This window comes from Octopus sinensis, linkage group LG3, assembly GCF_006345805.1.
Source record: "Octopus sinensis linkage group LG3, ASM634580v1, whole genome shotgun sequence".
Lineage (NCBI taxonomy): Eukaryota > Metazoa > Mollusca > Cephalopoda > Octopoda > Octopodidae > Octopus > Octopus sinensis.
In genome coordinates this window covers 86763400-86788379 of record NC_042999.1, presented here as the reverse complement: position 1 = coordinate 86788379, position 24980 = coordinate 86763400, and the positions used below count along the sequence as shown (strand labels likewise).

At 37.2% G+C, this 24980-nt stretch overlaps 1 protein-coding gene across 1 annotated transcript in view; it reads right to left on the bottom strand.

Moving 5' to 3' along the window:
• LOC118762501 overlaps positions 1-23446 on the bottom strand; it is a 114718-nt gene extending 91272 nt beyond the window's left edge. The window contains exons 1-4 of the mRNA XM_036501124.1: positions 23220-23446; positions 19185-19437; positions 6072-6221; positions 1032-1148 (exon numbers count right to left, since the gene is read on the bottom strand). Of these exons, the coding sequence (XP_036357017.1) occupies positions 1032-1148; positions 6072-6221; positions 19185-19437; positions 23220-23233 (534 nt within the window). The 5' untranslated portion in view covers positions 23234-23446. The remainder of the gene's footprint in view (positions 1-1031; positions 1149-6071; positions 6222-19184; positions 19438-23219) is intronic.
• Between the last annotated feature and the right edge of the window lie 1534 nt (positions 23447-24980).

Genomic DNA, 24980 nt, shown 5'->3' with positions numbered 1-24980 from the left:
AATTAATGACCAAAGCCTTGTGAGAAAGGATTTGGTAGACAGAAACTGAAAGAAGCCCATCGTATATACCAGGGATGTGCTGCCTGGATAGGCAAGGTAGGCAGTGCCTACCCTGAATGAAATAGATCGATAGTAACTTGTTCCTTTTATGGCAAAATATGCACCTAATTCAGTAGAATAATGAAGGTTACTCTGATTACTATGCATAAAATGCAAAATATTTGGTTTTTTTGTAGATTAAGTAGGCATAATATGCCCCTGCTCTTCAGTCTCAGTATTTGAGCTGCACAGAGCACTGCTGTAGTACACAAGCTGTGTACATTCCTACAACAACGTTTTCTTTATGCACTATAAAGGTAGAAATAAATCTGCTTCCAACTTAGTTGCACGCCTGTGTTTCACTTATTTTATTGTGTTTTACTACATAAACATCACCAACTGCCTACCCTGAGTAATTACTCAGTTTGGCAAAAAGTCAACAATAGAATAAATATGGATTTGATAAACATAGGCACAGGAGTGGCTGTGGTAAGTAGCTTGCTTACCAACCACATGGTTCCAGGTTTAGTCCCACTGCGTGGCACCTTGGGCAAGTGTCTTCTACTATAGCCTCAGGCTGACCAAAGCCTTGTGAGTGGATTTGGTAGACAGAAACTGAAAGAAGCCTGTCGTATATATATATATATATATATATATATATATATGTGTGTGTATATGTTTGTGTGTCTGTGTTTGTCCCCCCAACATCACTTGACAACCGATGCTGGTGTGTTTACGTTGCCCGTAACTTAGCGGTTCGGCAAAAGAGACTGATACAATAAGTACTAGGCTTACAAAGAATAAGCCATGGGGTTGATTTGCTCGACTAAAGGTGGTGCTCCAGCATGGCCGCATTCAAATGACTGAAACAAGTAAAAGGGTAAAAAAAAAGAGCAAACTGAAACCCTTCAAGGTGGTGCTCCAGCAAGGCCACAGTCCATTGGCTGAAAGAAATCAAAGATTTAAAAAAATGGTACATTAAAGGGTCTTACACTGACGTAACCTTTGGAAACAACGATAACTTCATTCCTTTTGGCATTAAACGTCACCAGATAAACACAGTTGTGGCAATCTACACTCTGAATTACTTTCAATGAATTATTCAGCAACTGTAAGAGAACAAAAATGAGGGTACATTAAAAGTTATTAAAATTATTGTTGCATTTCAGGATGGTCATTTTTATTTTTTATTTTATTTTTTTGCCAAATAAACACATGCACTATATATTTTTTTTTCACTTGTTTATTACTGTTCTTCTTTTTTAAATTGGAGACTGTCAGAATGATATAGACACCTCTGATAAGAACCCTATAAGGTTCGAAAATCGATTAAGGTTGTTTATCACTACAGGTGCAGGAGTGGCTGTGTGGTAAGTAGCTTGCTTATCAACCACATGGTTCCAGGTTCAGTCCCACTGCATGGCACTTTGGGTAAGTGTCTTCTACTATAGCCTCCTGCTGACCAAAGCCTTGAGAGTGGATTTGGTAGACAGAAACTGAGAGAAGACCATCATATATATATATGTGTGTGTGTGTGTGTGTGTGTATATGTTTGTGTGTCTGTGTTTGTCCCCCCAACATTGCTTGATAACCGATGCTGGTGTGCTTACGTCCCCGTCACTTAGCGGTTTGGCAAGAGAGACCAATAGAATAAGTACTAGGCTTACAAAGAATAAGTCCTGGGGTCGATTTGCTCATCTAAAGCCGGTGCTCCAGCATGGCCCCAGTCAAATGACTGAAACAAGTAAAAGAATAAAAGAATTATTTTAACTCATGTCCATTGTCCAGAAATCTTTCATCACACATCTGTGACCTCTTCAGTTATTTTGTTTTGGCAGATGGTGGTATATGTTAGTTTTAACAAAAAGAAAAAGAAAAGAAAATGACACGGGAATGATTTTAAAAAGATCGTCGTCATCATCATCATCATGAGTTAACTTTCATGTTTCATGCTGGCATGGGTTGGATGGTTTTTGACATGTTCTAATAGGCCAAAGGACATAGTTTCTATGGTTGGATGCTCTTCCTAACACCAACCACTTTACAGCATGTGCTGGATGCATATTTTTTTGTACCACCTGCATTAATGAGACTGCCATGCAATTTGTAGGGCTACAAGCTCTGAGGAAACAACTTTATTCTAAGAGATAAGGGACAAAAGAGGGATAACGGCGCAAGTGACAGAACCAGAGCAGGACAACAAGAAACCTATTCTTCTCTTACTCTTTCTGAGAAAAAAATGGTTATCAAATGTTCCTCCATAACACCTTATTATTATCCCTTTTTACTACTTGTTTCAGTCATAAGACTGCAGCCATGCTGGGGCACTGCCTTGAAGGTTTTATTAAAAAAAATTACCCTCAGTACTTTTGTTTTCTTAATGACTGATACTTATTCTATCAGCCACTTTTTGCCAAACTGCTAAACTGTAGACACATAAACACATCAACACCAGTGGTAGGGGACAAACACAAACACAAAGACACACACACATATATGTGTGTGTGTGTGTGTATTTTACCATCATCATCTAACATCCGTTTGGACAGTTTGAGAGGAACCAGCCAGGTAGAAGACTACACCAGGTTACTGTGTCTGTTTTGGCATGGTTTTTATGGTTGGGTGCTCTTCCTAACACCAACCACCCCATAGAGTAGACCGAGTGCTTTTTATGTGGCACCAGCACAGGTAAAGTCAGTTTTGCATGGTTTTTTACAACTGGATGTAGGTATGAAACATGAAGTGGTTGGCATTTGGAAGGGTGTCATACACACACACACACACACACACACACACACACACACACACACACACACATATATATATATATATATATATATAATTAAGAGAAATATCCTCTGTGAAGTAATTCAATAGTGAAAGACATTATCTATACCACATAGAAAAAATTTAAACATACTATAATAAATATTATTTTAAAAAATCAATAAATTAAATAAACATTATGTTTATTATTTGCCCAACTTAATTTATTGATTTTTTAAATATTTATTATAGCATATTTAAATTTTTCTATATAGTATAGATAAAGTCTTTCACTATTGAATTGCTTAATAGAGGTTATTTCACTTAATTATATACATATATTATATATTGTAAAATTTGATTTAGAATTGCTAAATTGAATTTTTCCCTGTAAGATTAGGATTATATTCCCTACTATTATTATTATTATCATTATATATATATTTTCTTTTACTTGTTTTTGTCATAGGATTGTGGCCATGCTGGAGCACCACCTAAAGGGTTTTATTCAAAGAAATCAACCCCAGGACTTATTCTTTGTAAGCCTAGTACTTGCTGAACCACTAAGTTACAGGGACATAAATATGCCAGCATCAGTTGTCAAGCAATGGGAGTGGGACAAACACAGACTCAAACACACATAAATATGTGACAAAAACAAGTAAAAGAACATATATATATATATATATATATATAAATATACGATAGGCTTCTTTCAGTTTCTGACAGCCAAATCCACTCACAAGGCTTTGGTTGGCCCAAGGCTACAGTAGAAGATGCTTGCCCAAGGTGCCATGGAGTGGGACTGAACTGGAACCATGTGGTTGGGACACAATCTTCTTGCTACATAGCAATATATCATTATTTTCTTTTTACCACCATCAATGAAATAGTGAACAAACAGAGTTATCATGAAGTAATAACCTGGTCCATGTTCTCTTTGGTTTCAGACTATTGGTTTTATTTACCAAGGTTTTTCAGGATTGTTGTTAGAATTAAGGTTTTGGTTTGATTTTTTAGTAGAATATAGTCTTTGCTTATCATGTCTGCAATTATTTTTAACATACAGAAAAGATATTTAATAATTTACAATAAACTAGGTTGTGTGTATATGTATGTAAGTACATGTGTATGTGTATAAGACAGAGAGAGAGAAAGAAAGAGCATGTGTTTATGTGTGAGCATGTGTAATTGTGTGTGTGTGTGTGTGTTTGAATGTGTGTAGGTATATGTGTGTGCATATGTGTATATAAATGTGTGTGTGTGTGTGTGTGCCAGTGTGTATGTGTGTTTGAATGCATGTAGGTATGTGTGAGTATGTGTGTGCATATGTGAATATAAGTGTGTGTGTGTGTGCACATGCATGTCCATAGTTTTGTTTATGTATCAAACACATCATGAAGCAATATATTTAGAATGGTAAAGTTTCTAAATCCACCATCAATATTTCAACATACTCATATTCTCATCTTCAGGATGAAGTAATGTTGGCATGTGTTACTGTCTCTTTATACTAGGCTGGGCTAATGTTCCTTCTAAAATTTTGCTATATAGATGAGTGCAAACATTTTCTTGTCCGCAAATTTTATCTTTCTTTGCAAAGCCTGTATGTATTCATGCAAACAACCATTCCCAATTTTAAAGAAAATTCAATTACTTCTTGAAAATCTTTTCTGTGCACATTCTTCTTCTTTTGCATGCTAGTTGTAATATGTGGGCAGAACTCTGCTTTACCCATGCCATAACTTCTTTATTTTTGGGAATTTTCAGAAAATTTTTGTCAATTTGTATTCTACACACAGGAATTCATATGATTATGCAAAAACCCCAAAAAGTTTTGGTGTGTAATTTAAGGCCTATTTAGTTGTTATTTTTAGCACATCTCATGACCATCACATACCCTCCTTGTTTGTTTGTCAGTCTGACATATTAGTGTTTGTCAATATCTTTCTCCCCATAAACACATTTAATGGTCAATTGTTGGGATTTAAGCCTAAACTTTAGACTGTCCATATTTTACATAGTGGTCTAAAAAGATTTGAGAAATTAACCAAAAAATTTTTTTTTATTTTTGAAAATTAAAAAAATTTTTTTTCATAGTTGTGTGAATTCACGTGAGTAAAATACAAATTCACAAAAAATTCTGAAAATTCAAAAAAAATTAAAAAAGCAAAGAGGAGTTATATGGCATGCATAAAATGGATTTTCTCCCTGGAGAAGGACATCATGCTCGGAATGGTCAGTGGCAAGAGAGGAAGAGGCCGACCAAGAACCCGCTGGCTTGACACCATCAAGAGTGACACACGAATGGACATAGCCAATCTGAAAGAAGCAACCCAGGATAGAACTGGCTGGAGGACACTGATCCATCGAGTAACCGAGAGTTGACTTCGACTGAGCAGATAGATAGATAGATAAAGTAGAATTCCACCCAAGTGTGTATATGTGCAGAGAATAGAGGAAGCACTGGGCAGGACCAATATAATTGGTGAAACTGCTGCCATATGAAAACACCAATGTTGTATCAAGGAGGTAAAGTTATTGACTCAATGAAATATAAATCAATGAAATAAGTAGCAGACAGAAATAAGTATTGGAGCAGGGTTGAGATGATTGACTGAAATCCTCAAAGATGGTGCTGTAGCATAGTCACATTTATAAAAGAATAAAAAGGATACATAACAACAACAATACACACACACACACACACACACACAACAGGCTTCTTTCAGTTTCCATCAACCAAATCTACTCACAAGGTATTAGCCAGCATGGGGTAAAGGACACTTGTCCAAGGTGCCACACAGTGGGTCTGAACCCCAAAACTACATAGCAGGAAAGCAACCTTCTCAACCACAGAGCCATGCCTGCTGCTGTATGAAACTATATAAATTACATTATATTATATTATAAACAATTGCAGTGTGGAAGGTGTTTGTAAGCCATTTAAGAAACACAAAAGCCGTTTGATTCGCTTCAACATTTAAGTTTAATTTGTCAAAATATTTTCGTCGCTTTAAGACCGCGACCTGTTCAGCACGGATTTTTGTCAGTGAACAGGTCGCAGTCTTAAAGCGACGAAAATATTTTGACAAATTAAACTTAAATGTTGAAGTGAATCGAACGGCTTTTGTGTGTTTCTTAAATGGCTTACAAACACCTTCCACGCTGCAATTATTTTCGTTTCAGCACATGATCTCAGATCAAATCACTTGCTATGCAAGTACATCTCCAATATTATATTATATTATATAAAAAATACATACATGAACCCTCTTGCTACCATCCCGCCAAGCGATGAACTTTTGTGCATCAAACAGAGGTTTGATGTTGTCAAATAAGAATGGAAACTCTCCAGTCTTGTTGCCAACATCACTGAAAAAAGCAACTTTTCCTCCTCCAGTAGTCATGTATAACTGCAAAAATAAAGAGAGATATATTTGTTATAGTTGATTATAAAGGGTAGCAAGCAGCTAATTGGTAAAGTCATTAGTCATCAGAGTATCAGATAGAATACCTCACAGTTTGGTTTGATTTCCTGTGTTGCAAGTTCAAAACATGCATGGATCAACTTTGCCTTCCATTTTTTTTTTGTTTTTGGTGGGGGTTGATAAAAAGAAGTACCAACTGAAGGTGATGGATAGTCTAAACCATAAGAATGTTGAACTCGATTCGTTGGGTTATTTGTTACAGTCCTTTGTACTTTTTATTCAAATCTAGCCATAGTCTAACTTGGTAGTAGACTTAATTTGTCACTTGCTTTAATACCACCCTCTAACATTTTAGGTGTCTTTAGCAGAGTCTGTTCTGTGGCAAGCATTCAGCCAAGTCTCTAGTTTGTAGAACCTCTCCTTGCCTTTCTCCCATTAATCTTTGATGCCCCATTTTCACTGTCTTCCCTCCTGACTAAAAGATATCATTTTTAAAAATCCTTAATTTCTAAGACTCCAGTGATGTAATGACACTGTATTTCCAGGCTATATTTGAAAATGATGAAAAGATGGGACTCAAGATAACCACTTTGGTGCAGAAACATATATTGATCATCACCATCATTTAATGTCTGTTTTCCATGCTGGCATGGGTTGGGCAGCTTGACAAAAGCTGGCCAGGCAGAGAGCTGTCCAGACACTAAAAGACTGCTTTAGCATGGTTTCTATGACTGGATGCTCTTCCTAATGCCAACCACTTTACAGCAGGTGCTGGGTACTTTTTATATGTCACTTCCATGGGTCCATTTACGTGCCATTGCCATGAGTGCATTTTATGTGTGGTACACATAGAAGTGCATTGTATGTGATACCAGCACCTGCAATAGACATGCTTGTATGTATGGATGGCCACAATTTTACTTAACTTGATGTATCTTCTCAAGTACAGCAAATTGCCACAAGTCCCAATCCCTTATTTCCTCAGTGAGGCCCAGCATCTGTAAACCCTTTCACACCACTTCATCCCACGTCTTCCTGGGTCTACTCCTTCCACTGGTTTTCTCTACAATTAGAGATCTGTAATGATATTCTTGAGATGCTTATATTAGCAGCAGTGCTCTTCCTTCATGAAAATTTATACTCTTCTTGTAAAGATGCTCCATTGCATTCACTCAAGAGATGTTTCCATGAAGTTACCTTTTATCTTTTATTTGTATCAGTCATTGGAATACAGCCATTCTGGAGCACAAACAAATTGACCTCAGGATTTATTTCCAAATCTGGTACTTATTCTGTTAGTGTCTTTTGTGAAGCTACTGAGACTGGGAAGTACATGAACCAATGCCTGTTGTCAAGTGATTGCTGAGGAATACACACACACATACACAAACACACAGATGTGATGAATTTCCACACAGTTTCTGTCTACCAAATTCAACTATAATGCATTGATTAGCCCAGGCCAATAGTAGAAGACACTTCTCTAGGTGCTGTGCAGTAGGACTGAACTACAGACTATGTATTTGCAGGATGAGCTTCTTAATCACACAGCCATGCCTTAAATAAAATGAAGTACATAAATATAATTTTCATATGAAAGCATAAATAAATATTTGAGAACCAAACAAGATATGAACCCACACTGCCTGGTCGATACTTTGGTGCACACACTGCTTTATATGTACCCACAATGAAATCCATTAAGTTAATGACTTCATGTTTGCCTGTGGTACTTGCCTTGAGATCATATTAATGACAGCACATGCATAATTTGCACTCTGCATGGTCTGCATGGGTGGAGCCAGGATTTGACTGAAGTGGGTTCTCAATTATCAAAATGGATCCTCCAGGAGCCATTTAATTTGTTTGTATATACATGTATATATATATCATATACATATACATAACCAGGGGTGAGATCAAGCTGAACTTGTTGACTCTCCCACCCTTGGCTATATATGTGCTTTGTCTATGTATTTTGATTCTAACTTATCCAACTGTGGTATATGTTCATAAACTATATAATACTGAGAATGGTAAAATCCTCAACCAAATTACTTAAATCATTTTTAAAGAATTGTTTAGCTTATTTATGATTTATAAATTTTACAAATAAATTACAAGTGGAAATTTATTGCTGTTACTGATGCTGTTTAACTTAGCTCGATTCTGATGAAGCCAATCTGTCATTAAAAGCATTCCAGGTATAACCATACCATCTTTTAAGGAGTTATGTAGGATTAAATACCCAATGCATCCCCCTTTAAATAAGAGAGTAGGAGAGATTTAGTTACTATTTCTAGTAAACGATGTCATGAGGTAGAGGGTCCCATATGTAAGCAGAAAAAGGACATGTGTATGTGTGTGTTTATATCTCCATTTATGTGTAAACACAATCATACATGTATAAATGTATTTTCCAGATATTTTCTATATATGAAAAATAAGAATATTGGTTTTAAATTTTAACACAAGGCTAGAAATTTCAAGAGAGGAGTCAAGTCGATTACATCAACCCCAGTACTTTACAGGTACTTATTTTATTGACCTAGAAAGGTTGAAAGGCAAAGTTGACCCTGGCAGCATTTGAACACAAACCATAAAAATGGGCAAAATTTTGCCTACTGTGATAACAATTCTGCCAGCAAAAAATAAGAATATTGCATATATCTAAGAACTGCAATAGACATTGGGAAAACTGATCACTATTATCATCATCATTTTAACATTCATTTTTTTCTATGTCTGCATGGGTCAGATGGCATTGTTGAAACAACCTTCACCTGTTTCCAAGTAAGGTAATATTTCCTCATGACCAGATATGTTTTTCATGGATAATTGGAAATGAATGGCATAACAAGTATGATAGTGAAGCTTGTTTACAACTATCATATGATGTCAAAACAAGGGGACTCCCACCAACACACACCAAAATGCTGAACCTTACAAAGGAGATGACTGAGGACCAAGATATGTGGTGCATTGCCATACTTGAGAAGATCTGCCCACCACAACAGAATTGAGATCCTAAAGCTGAGGCGCCATGTAAAAAGCATTGGTGTGGATGCTGGGGCCACATAAAAAGCACATTGCTGGTGCCATGTAAAATGTACTGGTGATGGTACTATGTAAAAGGCACCCAGTACGCTCTGTGGAGTGGTTAGTATCAGGAAGAGCATCCAACCATAGAAACCAAGCAAAAACAGATGATAGAGCCTGGTGTGGCACCTGGCCTTGCCAGTTCCTGTCAAGCCGTCCAAACCATACCAGCATGGAAAATGGACATCAAATGTTGATGATAATGGTATATAAGCATACACACACATGATGAGCTTCTTTCAGTTTCTGCCTACCAATTCAATTCACAAAGCTTTGATCAGCCCAGGGCTAAGTAGAAAACTCATTCCCAAAGTGCTGTGTAATGAGACTGAACCCAAAAGCACATGGCTGGGAAGCAAGGCAGCTATAGAAAACTTGAACGGCTAATTTGTATACTGCATTTAACACTTTATTTGACACAAGGGGCTTGTCATTGGGGATCTCAGTCCCCAAAGTATGAAGGTCTGAAATAATATATGTAGCCTATATAGTAGATATATAAACAAGGCAAATTTAGCTTTTTCTCTGTAGATTGAAAAATGAGGAACAATCTTAATTGATTACATACACACTGCATATTGTAAGAGATGACTACAAGAATTAGTAATATAAAGGCTATCTGATTATATAAAAAACAACAAAAAACCAGTGCAAGCCATGCCAGCATGAAAAATTGTAAGTTGATGATGATGATAATAATAATAATATATGTACACACACACATGTGTGGCTGTGTGGTAAGAAGTTTGTTTCCCACCCTTATGGTTCTGGGTTCGGTCTCACTGCGTGGCATCTTGGGCATGTGTTTTCAACTATAGCCTTGGGTCAGTCAAATCCTTATGAATGGATTTGGTAAAGAAGCCCATCGTGTGTGTGTGTGTGTGAGGATGTTCCCCACTAATGCTTAACAACTGGTGATGTTGTGTTTATGTCCCCACTAACTTAGCAGTACAGCAAAGGGGTATGACAGAACAAATACCAGGCTTTAAAATAAATAGGTATTGGGGTTGCTTCATTTGAGTAAAAATTCTTCATGGTCACAGTATAATGACTGAAACAAATGAAATTTAAATATATATATATATATATATATATATATATATATATGCCAGGTTGCTCTCGAGTGCTACTGGTAGCATGTAATCCAGTACAACCTGTTGCATAGTCGGGTCGTTGGCAGCTAAACTAGCAATCCCACCAGGCTTACTTGGTGAGGAGGGTGATTGTTGGACAGCCTGCAGGACGAAAAATAAGACCCGTCAAAGGGCAAAGAAACTCATGAGTAGTCAATGGCCATCCAACAAATATGTGTAAGTATGTATATATCATTTTTTAAATACATTCTTAAATGTGTATATATATATATTATTTATATTCAAAACTTATTTTATTTATATTTTTAAATTACATACCTTTTAACTTTCTATTTTTTAAACAGGAAAGAAAATCCACTGGGAGTGAAAGACCCAAGCTGTTGTTACAGTATCTTTCTATAAGAGGGAAACTTGAAATAAAACCTGCAGTTGATGTGATTACTGGTCATCTGGCTTAGGCTTATCACCAGATAATAATCACTGAAACTCAGAGAGTGGTGCTCATGTTTCAAAATGGATTGATTACCAAATAATAATGAGGTTAAAATGGCCATCAACCAGTTAGATACCTTGATCAGATGGAATTCCTGTGGAACTCTTAAAGGTTGGTAATAAGAACATAACGCAAACAATACTTCATCTCATCACAGAGTGCTGGGATGGAGCTCCTATATCACAAGTTTAGATAGATGGTACCTTCATGACCTTGTTTAAAGGCAAAGGGGATAAAGTAATCTGTGATCACTACCGCGGCATCACTCTGTCGGAGTCTGTGGATGAAGTTCTTGCTAGATTATTGTTGAACAGGTTGATGGAGGATATTTGTCCAACAGTAGTCCCTGAATTACAAAGTGGCTTTAGATTTGGCAGAGGGACGATTGATATGATCTTCTCAGCAAGGCAGATTCAGGAGAAATGTATTAAGCAGTGGATTCCTCTGTATCAGGTTTTTGTTGATCTGACAAAGGCTTTTGATATGGTGAACATTAGGTTCTAATCACTGATAAGCCACCCTCTTAATTTGGTTATATATATATATATAACGGGAAGCTTTACGAAAATAAACAAAAGACAAAGGCAGGTGGAGTACAAACAAACAATATATATATATATACACACACACACATACACACCCATGATATTCATAGAAAACTGCTAGCATGTATCATCTCCCTCCCCACAAATTTTAGGCCTTGTGCCTATAGTAGAAAGGATTGTTATCAGTTTTCTTATACTAACAAATCACCATAGTGATGAAATTATATGATAGATAGTTATAAAAGCTTAAGAGAATGGAAGAGAGGAGAAGGCAATGATATCAAGTAGCTTGAAGAGAAGCAAGATATCAGCCAATGATGGAAATGGATGGGATATGCAAAGGGATAGCATTCCCCTACTTTTCAGCTCAAAGTGGGTGTTTATAGCCCAGACACACATTCCAGACATTTCACTTGTAGTGAATGAGCAATCTGTAATACTGACTGAACAAATCACCTATCAATCAGGTGAAAACACAACCCAGACAGACTTCAAACTTACCAGAAAATAACAGAAGATACAGATAGCTATGGATTCATTTTCTTCAGCTTATGTTGAGATAACATAAACTTGTGATTAAGAACTCCAAAATAGGAATTAAATGGGTTCAGAGACACAGGTAATCTGATCAAAAAAGAATGAAGTTGAAAGAGACGAGTCTCTAACTGGTAGGTGTACAGTAAGAAGCTCGCTTCCCAACTACATGGTTCCAGGTTCAGTCCCACTACATATACTATACTATAGACTTGTCTTCTATAGCAGAAGACAAGTGTCTTCTACTATAGCCTTAGGCTGACCAAAGCCTTATGAGTGGATTTGGTAGACAGAAACTGAAAGAAGCCTGTCACAAAACATATATATATATATATATATATATATATATGAGTATGTGTGTCTGTGTTTGGGTCCCCATCACCACTTGACAACTGGTGTGGGTGTGTTTACGTCCCTGTAACTTAGCAGTTCAGCAAAAGAGACCAACAGAATAAGTACAAAGCTTAAAAAATAAGTACTGGGGTCGATCCATTCGATTAAAAATTCAAGGCATTGCCCCTGCATGGCTGCAGTCTAATGACTGAAAAAGATAAAAGATAAGTTATATAACAATATAGTCAATAGTACAGTATGTTTAACATCATAGCCATAGTACTCATTATTCAATTAACTAAATAAAAATGTAAAGGGTTGACCAAAAGTCACCCAACAGTAAATCAAAATTTCATAAATACTATCTGTAATTCTGTATTAACTAGAATGGAAAAATGTGTTGCTCAAGAAGGACTTCAGTTTGAACAATTTTCATGGATGGTGCAAAGTCCCCTCTTGGCCCAAGGTAACGTAGTGGTGGAACAATGTTGTTGACAGGGCTATTAGAGAAAAGAAACAGGCTTGGAAGGACTGGAAGAATGGTGGTAGCAGAAGAATTGTATCAAGTTGCCAAAAGGGAAGCTAGAAGACAGGTTTATTTAGCCAGTGGGGAAGCAGATAAGAAAAAATTTGCCAATGTTTTGTGCCATGAAGACCAAATCTTGAGGTATTTCATTTTGTAAGACAGTGTGTGAGAGAGAATCATGATGTCGTAGGAGAGAAATGTGTCTGCATGGATGATGGTTCACTTGCACTAAACGAGGCTGCAAAGAGAGAGGTTTAGAGACGCCACTATGAAAGGTTGCTGAATAAAGAGAGTGAATGGGAGAGAGAGAGTCTGCCGAATGTTGACCCAACGGAGGGGCCAGCTATCTGAATTGACAGTATCTTGGTAGATAAAGCAATAAAGAGTATGAAGACAGGGAAAGCTCCCCGGCCCATCACGAATCACCGCAGAGATGCATAAAATATCTGGCGGTGTCGGCTATAGCCTAGTCACCTGTAGAGTTAACCAGGTGATACATGAAGGAGTCATACCCATTGACTGTTGTAGCAGTACCATAGTCAACTGCTACAAAGATAAAGGTGATGCTTTAGATCCAAATAATTACAGAGGTATCAAGTTGTTGGATCAGGTAATGAAGGTCACAGAGAGGGTCATAGCTCAACTAATTAGGGAAAGAGTCAGTTTAGATGAAATGCAGTTTGGGTTCATGCCAGGGAAAAGCACCACTAATGCTATGTTTCTGGTAAGACAGCTGCAGGAGAAATACCTAGCCAAAGATATGGAGAAAGCCTTTGACAGGGTCCCCTGATCCCTTATCTGGTGGTCAATGAGGAAACTAGGGATAGATGAATGGTTAGTGAGAGCTGTGTAAGCCATGTACAAGGATGCTGTCAGTAAGGTGAGGGTTGGCAATGAGTACAGTGAAGAATTCCGGGTAGAGGTAGGGGTCCACCAAGGTTCAGTCCTCAGCTCCCTCCCATTTATCATAGTCCCCCAGGCAATAACAGAGGAATTTAAGATAGGATGTGCTGGTGGCACATGAAAAGACATTCGAGCGAGGTTGTTGCCAGTGCCGCTGGACTGGCTCCTGTGCAGGTGGCACATAAAAAGCACCATTTGAGCATGGCCGTTGCCAGTACCGCCTGACTGGACCTCGTGCTGGTGGCACGTAAAAGCACCCACTACACTCTCAGAGTGGTTGGCGTTAGGAAGGGCATCCAGCTGTAGAAACTCTGCCAGATCGGATTGGAGTCTGGTGCAGCCATCTGGCTCGCCAGACCCCAGTTAAATCGTTCAACCCATGCTAGTGTGAGAAGCAGACGTTAAACAATGATAATGATGATGATGATATATATAACGGCGTACGTACACTTTGGTCTCTTATATGTAAGTATACATTTTTCTAAATCTTGTACAACTCTATTTCTGTCTATCAGCTCTTTGACGCTTATTATTTCATTCCACACTTCGTTCTTTTGTTCCCTCTCTCTCAAATTTCTTTGCCTTCTCTTCTTGCTCACTTTCCCTCCACTTTTCACTTTACTGCATCCCTGTCATTTTTTTTTGCCCCTCCTTAGTTCTTCTGTCTCTCTGCCGCTATCTCTCTCTCTTCTCTTCCCACGTGACCTGCATTCGGCCAAGCCTGATTTTTCTTTCTTGGTCTGGCTATTGTCCATGCATATTCCTCCCTGTGCCTGTGAAATCTTGTATCCCTGCCATAAGGCTTCATTTCCACACACACCAGCTTAATTTAATTAAGTCAAAAGACACCTGTTGTTATGTCCTGTTATTATTTTTATTATATTTGTGTAACATTGTTCGTTTTTTGCCGTCTTTGCTTTTGTATACATTCACTGCTTTCTTCCAAGGAGTCTAATGCTCTGAGCTTAGTTTTTCCTTGGGGCTGGCCAGATTGCAAAGATAATCTGGTACTCAACTGAGGAAAGAACTTCGAATGACCCATCCTCGTTTTCTTTATATCATCTATCTGGATGTTTTGTTGCCCTATTTTGTATTTTTCTATATATATGTATATATATATATATATATATATATATATATATATATCATCATCATCATCATCATCATCATCATTTAGCGTCCGCTTTCCATGCTAGCATGGGTTGGACAGTTCAACTGGGGTCTGTGAAGCCAGAAGGCTGCACCAGGCCAAGTCTGATCTGGCAATGTTTCTACGGCTGGCTGACCTTCCTAACGCCACCACTCCGTGAGTGTAGTGTGTGCTTTTTACGTGCCACCCGCACAGGTGCCAGACGGAGCTGGCAAATGGCCATGGATGGATGGTGCTTTTTATGTGCCACCGGCACAGGGGCCAGGCTAGGCTGGTAACAGCCACGATCGGATGGTGCTTTTTACGTGCCACCGGCACGGGGGCAAAAACGAGGCTAGCAACGGCCACGAACGGATGGTGATTTTACGTGCCACTGGCACGGGGGCCAGGCGAGGCTGGCAACAGCCACGAACGGATGGTGCTACGTGCCACCGGCATGGAGGCCAGTCGGGGCGGCGCTGGCAATGGCTACGATCAGATGGTTCGCTTACTTGTCACCGGCACTGGTACCACAGCTGCAATTTCCATTGATGTTGATCGACTTCGATTTTGGTTCTGCTTTCTGATATCAGATTTGGTTTGATTTTGATTTGGATTTTGATTTTCACTTGCCTCAATGGGTCTTCACAAGTGGAGTTTTGTGTCCCAAGAAGGAAAGGTATGTAGGCCACAGGTTATGTTCTCACTAGTCTTGCCGGGTCTTCTCACGCACAGCATACTTCCATAGGTCTCGGTCTCTAGTCATTTCCTTGGTGAGACCTAAAGTTCGAAGGTCGTGCTTCACCACCTCGTCCCAGGTTTTCCTGGGTCTACCTCTTCCACAGGTTTCCTCAACTGCTAGGGTGTGGCACTTTTGCACACAACTATCTTCAGCCATTCTCGTCACATGACCATACCAGTGCAAACGACTCTCTTGCACACCACAACTGATGCTTCTTAGGTCCAACTTTTCTCTCAAGGTACTTACACTCTGTCGATTATGAACACTGACATTACACATCCATCGGAGCATACTGGCTTCATTTCTTGCGAGCTTACGCATATTCTCAGCAGTCACAGCCCATGTTTCACTACCATGTAGCATGGCTGTACGTACACATGCATCATACAGTCTGCCTTTTACTCTGAGCGAGAGGCCTTTTTTCACCAGCGGGGTAGGAGCTCTCTAAACTTTGCCCAGGCTATTCTTACTCTAGCAGTTCACTTTCAGCACACCCACACCCGCTACTGACTTGGTCACCTAGGTAGCGGAAGCTATCAACTACTTCTAGTTTTTTCCCTGGACGTGGTAGAAGTTGGTCTCTGCACATTTTCAGTGTTTATTGCTCCTGAGCATCTGCCACAGATAAAAACTATTTTCCTAGTTAGCCTTCCTTTGACATTGCTACCCCTCTTATGTGTCCATAGCTTACACTTGGTGCACCTTATAGAGTTTCTACCTACGCCTTTTTACAGATCAAGCAGGGCCATCTACCTGAAGGCGTTGTGATTGGTCTACCTTCCTACTTATTAGGACTTTGGTTTTGGCCAGGTTGATTCTAAGGCCCTTTGATTCTAAACCTTGCTTCCACACCTGAAACTTCTCCAGTTCTGATAGTGACTCAGCAATTAAGCAAGGTCATCAGCATAGAGGAGCTCCCAGAGGCATCCTGTCTTGAATTCCTCTGTTATTGCCTGGAGGACTATGATAAATAGGAGGGGACTGAGGACTGAACCTTGGTGGACCCCAACCTCTACCCGGAATTCTTCACTGTACTTACTAGCAGCGTCTCTGTACATGGCTCGCACAGCTCTCACTAACCATTCATCTATCCCTAGTTTCCTCATTGACCACCAGATAAGGGATCGGGGGACCCTGTCGAAGGCTTTCTCCATATCAACAAAAGCCAGGTACAGGGGCTTATCTTTGGCTAGGTATTTCTCCTGCAGCTGTCTTACCAGGAATATAGCATCAGTAGTACTTTTCCCTGGCACGAACCTAAACTGCATCTCATCTAAGCTAACTCTCTCCCTAATTAGTTGGGCTATTATCCTCTCCGTGACCTTCATTACTTGATCCAGCAGCTTGATACCCCTGTAGTTATTTGTATCTAGAGCGTCTCCTTTACCTTTGTAGCAGTTGACTATTATGCTGCTACACCAGTTATTGGGTATGACTCCTTCGTATATCACCTGGTTAACTATACGGGTGACTAGGCTATAGCCAACATTACCAGATATTTTGAGCATCTCTGCAGTAATTCCTGATGGGCCTGGGGCTTTCCCTGTTTTCATGCTTGTAATTGCCTTAACTACTAAGGAACTGTCAACTCGGATTGCTGGTCTCTCTGTTGGATCGACATTTGGCAGACTCTCTTTTTCCCATTCATTTTCCTCATTCAGCAACCTTTCATAGTGGCGTCTCCAAACCTCTCTCTTTGCATCCTCATTTAGCGCAAGTGAACCGTCATCCTTGCGAAAACATTTCTCTCCTACCACGTCACGATTCTCTCACACGCTGTCTTGCAACATGAAATACCTCAAGTCATTCATCCTCACGGCGCAGAACATTGGCAAATTTTTTCTTATCTGCTTATATATTTATATGTATGTATATATATTTATATGTATGTATATATATATATATTTATATTATATATTTATATGTATGTATATATATATATATATATATATTTATATTATGTATATATATATATATTTATATGTATATTTATATGTATGTATGTATATATATTTATATGTATGTATATATTATATATTTATATGTATATATATATATATATATATATATATATATATATAATATATTTATATGTATATTTATATGTATGTATATATATATATATATATATATATATTATATGTATGTATATATATATATATATAATATATATATATATATATATATATTATATATATTTATATGTATGTATATATATTATTATATATATATATAATATATTTATATGTATTATATATATATTATATATATATATATATATATTTATATGTATATATATTATATATATATTATAATATATATATTATATATATATATTTATATGTATGTATATAATATATATATATATATATATATATATTATATATATATATTTATATGTATGTATATATATATATATATATATATATATATATTTATATGTATGTATATATATATATATATATATATTATTTATATGTATGTATATATATATATGTATGTGTGTGTGTGTGTTTGTGTGTATATATATACACACATACATATGTACATACATACATATTGCCACATAAAATGCATTGGTGTGGGTGCTGGTGTCATATCAAAAGCAATGGTGATGGTGCCACATAAAAAGCACCCAGTCCACTCTGTGGAGTGGTTGGCATTAGGAAGGGCATCCACCTGTAGAAGCCATATCAAAACAGACAATGGGGCCTGGTGTAGCTCCTGGCCTTGCCAGTTCCTGTCAAGCTATCCAATCTGTGCCAGCATGGAAAATGGACACTCAATATATATATATGTATATATAAAAGGCAGGATGTGTGTGTGTGTGTCTGTACGTGAATGTAATTTATGCACGTCCACAAATTAGCACGCAAGTCGCTCTAATTTTAGGAGGACATTCGTCATGATGCTAGCTGTATTTTCATCAACTTATTTTTACCAGAGGCACCAGTGAATAGCAGTAAAAATAAATTTTCAAACAAAACTTTTAACAATTTTCAAGTCAGAGAAATCACCATTGTTTGCAAACAGGAGTTAAGTCCCCTTCTTGCACCGAGTAAGTTTTTGTTAAGACTTTTGTTGTTTTTTTTCTATCGAGGAAAAAAGTGTTTTGTTGCTATACGGGCAATACACACACATGCACACATACAAACATGTATGCATACAAAAAACATGTATGCAATAGGTGTACGTACGTATGTGTGTGTTGCCCATATATATATACACACACACACATATATATATATCATCATCATCATTTAGCGTCCGCTTTCCATGCTAGCATGGGTTGAACGGTTCAACTGGGGTCTGTGAAGCCAGAAGGCTGCATCAGGCCCAGTCTGATCTGGCAGTGTTTCTACGGCTAGATGCCCTTCCTAACGCCATATATATATAGATATATATAAACCAATTTCAACGGATTTCGCCCAGAAATGACGTTGATGTTACTTAGTTTGGTTTGAAATAAAGAACTTGATTAGCTTAATAATCCTAACTTAATCCCAGGCAAAGCTGGGTTATACTGCTAGTATATATATATAACACTTACATTTCTCGTTGGCAGATACTGTGCACTGGTTATGATATAAGGGTGAGATATCCTCAGTTTGAAATTTATACCATGTATTAAGGTACTATGTTCTTGTCCACGTGAGCCAAAAGTTTTCGTTGCCACTCTTAAAGAACTTTTTAACCTTTTCCAAGCAGTTAAAGCCTTATTTTCATTTGCTCCAGTCAATTCCTGCAAGGAATCAGGAGCCATTTCATTCAAAGTAGTTTGACTATAATTTAATTGATGATTTCTGGAAAAAATAGTATAGAATTCAAAAATGAATGCTAATCTAGAAAAATAAACAGAGTAATTTAAGGATTAGCGACTGTTTTTTGAAAGAATGACCTTAAGATAATTATAAATGTGATAAAAAGAGGTGTACACCTCCTTTTAAGGCATACAAATAAACAAAATGAACCAAAAAATGGGTACTTATTTTATAAGTGTTGGGCAAACTTATACAAACTAATGAAGAAAATTATAGTTGGTCAATCTAGTGCTGTAATTACATTTACCTTGATAAACTCCCTAGTGTCAATAAAATTATATTTTAAATTATAAATCCTGAGAATTTTTTTGTTCTTTACTTTGAATAAACAGAATTAGAAATATCTCACTGCATAAAGATACTTAACCCCAGGTCAGCCATGATTGAGTTAATCTATGATCAAGAGCATTTCATCCATAACCACCCAGTCTTTATGTATGCTGTAGTCTATGTTATCCAAAGAAGGGCCACTTGACTGGTTGTCATTGAAACAATAACAGGCACTCCAGCTGCTGACCCACAGGCAAGCTGTATCCTCCTCTCAATCTTCTTTATTGCTGTTATAATAACCTCTGTTCCTTGGAGCTGGCTGGCCTAACACCTCCTCCAGTCAAGCATCTCAAGCCTACTCATTTCTCCACATCTTATCACCCTTGTTGTGTTCTTCTCTCCGATCCTTGTACTAACCATTATGCCTAATCTTTCTCCTTCAGACTGTTGGCTCTCTGGAATCTCTCCTTGTTCATGACTTTCTAGCAGGTGTTGACCTGTAACAGAATGAATACCACAGTTTTGTGGATCTCTGCAGTATATCTGCATTAAGTAAGATATATAGAATACTATTCTGAACCAATATTGCTTTTGATGCTAATAATGAATTTTTACCCAGCCTGTCAGCTATTTGTGACACCAGCAGTCTGTTAATCACTGTTTTCTATATCAGTAAACATGAAATTTGTCTAAGCATGCAGTTGCTAGTGGATACTTGCTTCTGATGATGCACAAAGTAACAGAAATCTAGATTTAGCAATTCCATCACCACTGTTGGATGCTTTTGTCTGCCACTGATATATTTCTGTGCCTTTTAGCATGATACATCTATATGAGAAACTTTTTCAAGATGAATATTGCAATTTTGGTTTTGTGACTTTCTACAGTACAGTCACTTCAAGTAAGATACACAGAATGCTATTTAGAACACCAAGAACATCAAGCTCAGAGGTCATATGGGTATTACCACCATCCTTTAGACTCAGCAAGTCACATATACACACGAAGAAAAAGTAAAATGGGTGTAATTTGATAGAAAATTTCTTGTTATTTCTTGCAAATCAAATGACCACCCATAGCAAGAATGGGCAACCATTTCTAAAAAGTGGATTATATGAGACAAAGCTTATATCAGGCAGGCAGTATTAATAAATTCAAGGCAATTTTTTGTTAGGTGTGCCATTCAGAAAATTCTGTGGGCTGCAGTTTGCCCATAACTGACTTACAATAGATAGGGTTCATTGGTAAATAAATGTACGCAAAAAGTAAAAAAAATCCCCAAAACAGTGATTTGTTAACAGCCAAAACTTTCAGTTTAATGGATAAATGATAGCAGGTTAAATCTCTGGGTCAATTAAATAACTCTAATTTCTCTTTTATTATTAAACTACCACCATTATAAATAAACTAATTGTTTCTTCTGATTCTTTGTTTGAATTCTTCCACAATAAACTTTTCCTTTCATCTTTTCAAAGTTCATATATAACATATTAATGGTTTATTAATTACACCTATACAATAATAAAGAAAAGCTTAACTTTTTGCTAAAAAAAAAATAAATGCACCTGTTTAAAGCCTAGCCAGGCTCATGGGCCCAGTTTCCCAGTTTTTATGGTGTATGTGTTCCCCAGCTGGATGGGAACAGCATTACTCATCTTTGCCAGCTGAGTGGACTGGAGCAACGTAAAATGAAGTGTTTTGCTCAAGAACACAACATGTCGCCTGGTCCAGGAATCGAAACCACAATCATGCGATCATGGTGTTGACACCCTAACCACTAAGCCACGCGCCTCCACAACTTTTGCTAAAAGAAAGCAATTATTAAAGTCTACACTGTCTAGAAAATACATGTATCTGTAGATATGCATTAATCAGAGAAGGGTCATTTTAACAGACTTATAGGCCTGGCAAAGCCATGCACTACCCCTCCCCCCACACACGTACATACAGGATCTTTTCGGTTTGAACGGCAGTTTTTAACATAATTTCTAGGTAGCTAAAAAATTTTAAACTTCGTATACTGGTAGAATGTGTTTATAAAACATCCTTTTCTCTTGGCTTCATTGAGAAAATTCTATAGTTTGTAAGATATTTGTTGTTTTTTTTCTTCAATTTCTGCAATTTCAACCAATCAATGACGTGTATTGAGGTAAAAAACAGTCTGCGTGTGAAGAAAAAAAGATACCCTAACCCTAACCCTAAAACAGATTGAAATGCAATAGATCGATACTAGGGTCATAATTATGGGTGACAATTTCATGACACCGCTAGAAAAAACTGCCGTTCAAACTGAAAAGATCCTACATACACAGTAACATGAATAGATCAGCATTGAGCCCCTGGACCCGTAGGACTCCCGGACAACTGCTTTAAGATGGTACTGATTCACGACAGATTCATACAAGCAACAATGACATACAGTAGCAAAATACCACCAAAATGTCGACAGAATGTTAAAACGGTCTATACTACTGACTGAAATAGGGAAACGCATGCATACACACACACACACATACACACACACACACAAACACACACAAGTTCATGTTTTGTGCATTTGAATTGCATTTGAATTGCATTTGAATTGCACTGGTTTGTGTAACCCGATTGTAATCATTCTACCTCAAGAACTTATATTCACAGCGCAGAAGAAAACTTCCAAAGCAGGCCATCCCAAATTATTAGTGATAATAATTATTCTTCTTTATAAAGACTGAACGAGTAAATTAAAAATCGACATCGATAGGATTTGAACTCAGAGCAGTGAGGTAGCAAATGCTGAACACCGTTAAGTGAGATAAACAATATTCCATATTCATTTCACCCATTATTCAACTTTAAAAAATACGTTATTTACTTATTTATTATTTTTAACTTCATTTATTTATTTTACAGCATCGATAATATTTTTAACGAATATACTGTTAGATCAAATGATCAATAGCTTGTATTTGCACTGCGAAATTAGGAACTAATATCCAAGTCAGAAGTCAAACATATACACCCAAATGAGGAAGGAATCGAATTCAAAATGTACGTTATTGATTAAATTACATTAAACAATGCCTTTTTTTTAATATATAGTACTGATATTGTTATTCATTCATTCATTCATTCATTCATTCGATGTCCTAATTTTCACAGTCGATCAACAATATCAAATACTTATCTTTGTAAGTGTGTATGTATGTCTGTGGTTGTGTGCATATGTGTAGATATATGTGCGTGTTGGTAAACATATAAATATCGTTATGTTTGCTTGTAAAGAACATTTACGATGACAAACAATTGTTTTCGATGAATGTAAAACGGGCTGGTGAAGAGGCTAACAACAGTGTATGGTAGTACGGGCAGTTTTAATTAGGCTTTGATGTCACACGAAACTGTTTTGATGATAGACAGGAAATAAATAATGAAAAAAAAAAACCAAATCAAAATATATATCTTGGCCAAATCAATAACAAACAATGAAAACATGAGCAGCGAAAACTTACAGAATGTCCACCATGTTGTGTTGTCATGGAAATAAGCACATCTTAAGTCTGTACTGCTCACATCTTAGGAAAAACATTTTTCCAAAGCGAAACTTCACGTCACCTACCAGGGTTTACTATTCATTATAGTGAATTCAACAGAACCCAAACAAATGTTTAAAATGAATTTGGAAAAAATATTTGAAAGAACACTTGCGAAGATATACTTATACATGTAGAAAAACGGGGGAGAAAGTGTAAGGGAAAATACATTGCTTTGTTTACCGGTTGAAGCTATTTCATTTCATTTTTACTTTTTATCTTGAGAAAGGATTAAATGTCATAGCATTCTAGCAAGGTATGGTGGCAAATGCCGTTAATAAAGTAAAAAGTCAGCTAATACTGAGTTGAGACCATGGTGCGGTTTCAATTCTCAGTCAAAGCTGTTTTAATTCAATTATACCATTCATCCATTTGTAATGAACCCCATAATTTACCATTCCTCTCTGCCCAAATTCTGAGCCTCGGTGCTTATGTTTTCTTACATACTGTCCACTCTGTAAATGTTTAATCATCGGGCAGTTCAGCTCAAGTGGACTCGTAATCGAAGACGAAGATTTCATTTTTTAAATTTTTTTATTATTATCAATTCAGACAGAATGTATCTAGTACTACATTAGGTAATGTGTCTTTCCTTTGCAAGACATCACGGCGTAACTCGAAGGAAATTTAACTGCAATATCTAACAGGTAGAATGAATGCGTAAAGGCTCGCAGAAGAGTCAATAGCAGGTTATACATGCACAGTACATCCTGTAAATTTTGAAAAAAATGGTGCAGTTGTTAACAGCTGCACGATTTTCACTAAGAAAAAAAAAAACTGGGATTTTTTTTTTTGTTGCGTGGAATCAAGTACCCCGACCTCTTAATATGCTGCAAATCCCTTAATTGGTTCGGAAAAAAGGGGGCGCGAGGTGGGATGGTTATATTTAATAACGAACCATGTAATTCACACTCTGGAAAATTATTTCTGTAAAATGTTTTTTTTTTTCTTAAACAAAAGATATAGTCTATAAATTTAGGATTTTTTGATAGATTCTATATTTTATCATCAGAATATATCTCTTTACTCTTTTACTTGTTTCAGTCATTAGTCGAGCAAATCGACCCCAGGACCTATTCTTTTGCCGAACCGCTAAGTTATGGGGACGTAAACACACCAGCATCGGTTGTCAAGCAATGTTGGGAGGACAAACGCACACACACACATATATGTATATACATATATACGACGGGCTTCTTTCAGTTTACGTCTACCAAATCCACTCACAAGGCTTTGGTCGGCCCGAGGCTATAGTAGAAGACACTTGCCCAAGGTGCCACGCAGTGGGACTGAACCCGGAACCATGTGGTTGGTAAGCAAGCTACTTACCACACAGCCACTCCTACGCCTATATATACTTTCTCACACAAGGTATATTTATTTTAAATCGCTTATTTATTTTTTTCATATCGCTTTTATTTATTTTAAATCGTTCATCTTTCTCCGCCCACACACAGATTAGTTTGGGCGCGATTTTTATTTTATTATTCTTTTTCCTTAGTGAAAATCGTGCGGGTGAAAAGATCAATAAGGGTGGGGAGGGGGAATTTCTGAGGCTTCCAGTTCACCCCACCCCGTTTTTCGGACCCCCAAAAGGGTTTTGTAGCATATTAGGTCACAGGAATTCATTCAACGAAAAAAAAAAGAAAATTCCAATGATTCCGGGATGGGTAGGGGGAC